The 4,780-nt window shown below is 46.0% G+C and overlaps 1 protein-coding gene across 2 annotated transcripts in view; it reads right to left on the bottom strand.

Annotated features, from left to right (window-relative positions):
* Positions 1–497: 497 nt before the first annotated feature.
* Positions 498–4,780, bottom strand: part of LOC106808179 (protein sidekick-2-like) — a gene marked incomplete at its 5' end in the record, with an annotated part of 7,885 nt that continues 3,602 nt past the window's right edge. The window contains 5 exon segments of one of the 2 annotated variants that reach the window (XM_014810772.1): positions 498–1,188; positions 1,873–2,029; positions 2,726–2,900; positions 3,088–3,114; positions 3,992–4,126. In XM_014810772.1, coding sequence (XP_014666258.1) covers positions 952–1,188; positions 1,873–2,029; positions 2,726–2,900; positions 3,088–3,114; positions 3,992–4,126 — 731 coding nt within the window. 2 annotated transcript variants of the gene reach the window in all.

Genomic DNA, 4,780 nt, shown 5'->3' with positions numbered 1-4,780 from the left:
AGTTTAAAAAATTCGGATAAAAAATTAAAAGCAGTCGAGTGTTACAGACGGGACTTCACAACCTGTCAATATTATAACTATAACAACCTATTGCGAAATAGCCGTCAGGAGCGCTCCAGGCGGTAGAGAGCATCGACATGGATTGCTAGCAGTGGATCTTTTACGCAGGAAAATAAAAAATAAAAAATAAAAAATGCAGTCCCTGCCGACCGGGCCACATTGCGGCCATCCTGCCACATCCATGTCGGAAAAATTACAGACTATTGGCCGGAATTTTACCTGTTCACGTGTATGAGTGCAACACTAATTTTTTACAATCGGACAAGTAAAAGCCACGCTGTACAGGAGCGGAGTTCCGTGACCTGTGACTGGCGTCGCAGTCACGCAATCACATAACGTATTCGATAACAGTATCCTACTGTCGGTGCGCGTGCGTGCGGGAAACGTGAACGTGGCGGTGGGTGCGTGTACGCGTGTGGCGGTGGGTGCGTGTACGCGTGTGGCGGTGGGTGCGTGTACGCGTGTGGTGGTGGGTGCATTTGGGGGTGGTTGCAGGCAGGCAGGGGAGAGGAGAATCGGGGACTAGACTGATATGAGTAACACGACACTAATCCTGATCACAGCACAATATGTGAGGAATTTCACTCCAGTTATGTACAAGAGCTAGCCGAGTATATACCATTACTATAACTAATATGTGATGCAGTAACATTTTTGCACTTGGATGATTAGCATGCATGATACAAATGATACATCAATACTTAATTACATCACTGAAGAAACAAAATGGTCATTATTTACAGTGAATAGATCTCTAAATTTACATAACATATCAACAGTCATAAAAAATCACTTCATTTATCCCACGAAACGTTTAAAAATTACAAAACGTTTAAAAAATACACACTACCAGGCACCGACCCAAACCTCGCATCAAGGTCACGACCGAGGTCATACGAATGAGGAGAACCCTGGGATCGGGGCTCGCGAGCCGGCCATGTTGTTGATGATGATGTGGCCGTTGTTGAGTGCCTGGCTTGCGTCGCTGTCCGTATAGCTGTGCTGTTGTTTCGGCGGACGTACCGGTGGCCGCCACACGGACTGTGACGATGCCTGCGCGTAGTGATTGGTGAACGCACTTGCATCACGTTTAGCCATGCTATCAGGACCACTGTCTGTCTCAGAGCCCTGCAAGCAAGAGAGTGCGCTACAATCAAGGAATATGCATTTACATTCAGGTGCCCCAGGGACTCTCAGTTTATGTCAACACCCTACCTTCACCCCAACCCACGCTTCTCTCCAGTGACAGGACATGCACAGAACGTTTCAACCGTGTGCTGACAGCACACGTTGCTATATTTAACAGTATTCGAAAATTATATGCCTATGCACGCGCTGTCTAACGAAAATCAATAGTTTTTAAAGCCGCTTTCTCGCGCTGTCTCACTATCTCGCCCATTACGGAGCCACTGTCGCTCTGTCTTGTGCATTGTGGTAGCACTGTCTCTCTCTCTCTCGCTCTCTCTTTCCCAAGCACATTTCTACACTGCTTTCTCAATCTCTCATACATTTCAGCACCACTGTCTTGCATTGTCTCATGCACTGCAGCACCGCTGTCCTCACGCATAGCAACACCACTGTCTTGCGCTGTATCATGCACTGCAGCACCGCTGTCTCGTGCTGTATCATGCACTGCGGCACCGCTGTCTCGCGCTGTCTCACTCATTGCGGCATCGCTGTCTCGCACTAGATCACTCATTTCAGCACCACTGTCTCGTGCTGTATCATGCACTGCGGCACCGCTGTCTCGCGCTGTCTCACTCATTGCGGCACCGCTGTCTCACGCATTGCATCTCGCGTGCACTTTCTCACCTGTGAGTCGCCGGTCGAGTCTCCGTACTCAGATGGCTTGTCCGTCAGGCTGCTGCTGTCTGGGTCTGCCTCGGCGTAGGGACGCGGTCCCTCCTCCTCCTCCTCCAGCTCCTCGTCCGAGTATGTCACGCTGCCGGGGCTCGGACGCGGCGGCGCCCTGCAGCGACGCACACAGATATGCCATGTCTCAATCCGCTCACATACACTACTACTTACTATATATACTACATTCCTATATACTATTATATTATTATATTACATTACATTATTATATTATTATCAGGAGTGTTTAATAATAGTATAATAATAATACATGTAAATCTATTATTATACACTCCTGATATTATTATATTACATTCTTAAATGCCATTATATTATTATATTACATTATTATATTACATTATTATATGCTACATACTTGTAATTATAAACATACCTAAAATTGTATATTAGTAAAGTCAACCTTCATTAGCGGACACCTCTACAGAATGGACACTTGTCTGTAAATGACACTTCGGGGAAGTTTATCTTAAGTGACCCTTATATGCAGGTTTGACTGTAGTATTTTCAGACTAACACACGTTTCAAACCACTCACTATGTTGTGACATTAATTATATTGTATACAGACATAATATCAAACATGTCAGTTATGACATAACTGTATACTTATGATTATCGTTACTTAGGAAATGTAGATTAGTATGCAGTGATTACTATCAACGTGGTGCTTCAGACACTGGTAACTCATTTGGTTGAGCATACAGCGACAGAGCGCCGCACGTGGTAACATCTGCATGGTTCACCACACCCCTTACCAAATTACAGTATCATCCTACCACCAGGTGGCTCACCTTGCATATGCCTTCTTGCGCGATGTGGAGCGGCGTGACGCGCGCGACCGGTTGCTATGGTTACTGCGCAGCGAACCCCTGTATTGGTTCTCCATCTCAAAGGTTGCGAATCCACCGTCGTCGATCGTGTTGAACTGATCGCCGTTCATCGTCGGGATCTGACTCTCCGATTTAGCTGTTAGCGAAAAAATTATAAAAATATTCCAAATATTAAAACCACAGTTCTAATAATAGAACACTATACACGCTTGCCAGTAGCAGATACGATAAGCTAATCCTATCTAATTAGCTAATTGCAGCTTAGTTAATCGTTAGTCATGCATAGAGTTCAGAATGGATGAGTAAGAATCGTAAATACTCACGCATCTGCTGCACAATGTTCTTCCAGTCTGCAGCGTGAAAAGAGAGCCGAAGAGAAAGATTGGTGCAAAAAAAGTTGTACGGTTAGAAAAGTTGCCGAAAGACAGTCAATGGTTAGCAAAAGTAGATACTCACATATAGCGTGAGATATACTATTTGAAGCATTCTACACAGCATCAATACCAGGGGCGGATCTAGGATTACATGTGGGGGGTAGCAATTCCAGGGGCATAGTGAGTAGTTGTGGACGAATCCGTGTGCCGCAGGCGCAAGGCACGAGCGCTGAAGGCGCGAAGTCACGGGGGGGGGGGGCTCCCCTAAAAATTTTGAAATTTTTGATGCCATTTCCTGCATTCTGAGTTATTTTCAGATGAATTTCTAAAAATCTAAACATCAAAAAAAATTGTTGAATTTTTTTTATTTGTATTTTTTCTTTTCTTTTTTTAATTTGTGCACAGCAGGGGGCGTGATCGCTCCAATGCGCCCCCCTAGATCCGCCCCTGAATACACTATAGACAGAACTGCGTTTCACCACAACTACACAGGATTTGATCGCCTGCTGCAAAGTATTGCCAAAATAGGCTGAATACTAAATAGACAGAGCTGCTTGAAATCCAATAAATGCAAAGAACTTGTTATTCTCAACAACATGCTTAAAGATGTAACCTGGTATTTAATTCATGTTTTGCAAAGTAATGTATTGCATAATTTATTACTATATATAATTTAACACAGCGCATGCATTGATGTCTGATATACATATAGGAATGCATATATAAAGAATAAGACATGTTAGAAGAAAGCCATCGATCGAAAATAATGGTACAGGTTTACTCTCTAATATATATATATATACCTATCTGCTGTTATAGCAGTAGCCGCTACTGGTGTAACAGTAACACTTACGTATGTGCTTGACATTTTTGCCCTTATAGCAGAGGAAGGCAACGACGAGAATGAGCAATATGAGCGAGATGAGTGCGATGATCACCAGGAACCACCACTCCTCGTAGAACGGCCTCGGAATCAGCATGTCCAGCACTGTAACGTAAGCAATAATCGTTAGCACGGCAAACTGTAGTGCAACTAGACCTTCATTTCACTCGTCCGTTGAACGATTTTTAGTAGTTAGTCAGTTGTTTTTGTTGCAGCTGTTGCTGTTACTGTTGTATGGAAATGTGCATTCGTTTGCCACCTGGGGTGGGGAAGGCACATACTGGGGGAGGTGATCTACTATATAAGCTTACTCGGGATAGGGAGGGGACATACCGGGGGTGGTGATCCACCGTGTAGGCTCGATCACAGGGGTGAGTAAGAGATAGGGAGGGGACGTACCAGGGGTGGTGATCCACTGTGTAGGCTCGCTCACAGGGGTGAGTAGGGGGTAGGGAGGGGACGTACCGGGGGTGGTGATCCACTGTGTAGGCTCGCTCACAGGGGTGAGTAGGGGGTAGGGAGGGAACGTACCGGGGGTGGTGATTCACTGTGTAGGCTCGCTCACAGGGGTGAGTAGGGGGTAGGGAGGGGACGTACCGGGGGTGGTGATCCACTGTGTAGGCTCGCTCACAGGGGTGAGTAGGGGGTAGGGAGGGGACGTACCGGGGGTGGTGATCCACTGTGTAGGCTCGCTCACAGGGGTGAGTAGGGGGTAGGGAGGGGACGTACCGGGGGTGGTGATCCACTGTGTAGGCTCGC

The sequence above is a fragment of the Priapulus caudatus genome, unplaced genomic scaffold, assembly GCF_000485595.1.
Source record: "Priapulus caudatus unplaced genomic scaffold, Priapulus_caudatus-5.0.1 Scaffold258, whole genome shotgun sequence".
Lineage (NCBI taxonomy): Eukaryota > Metazoa > Priapulida > Priapulimorpha > Priapulimorphida > Priapulidae > Priapulus > Priapulus caudatus.
Note: the sequence above shows the minus strand (reverse complement) of the source record. Positions and strands in the feature narration are given on the sequence as shown.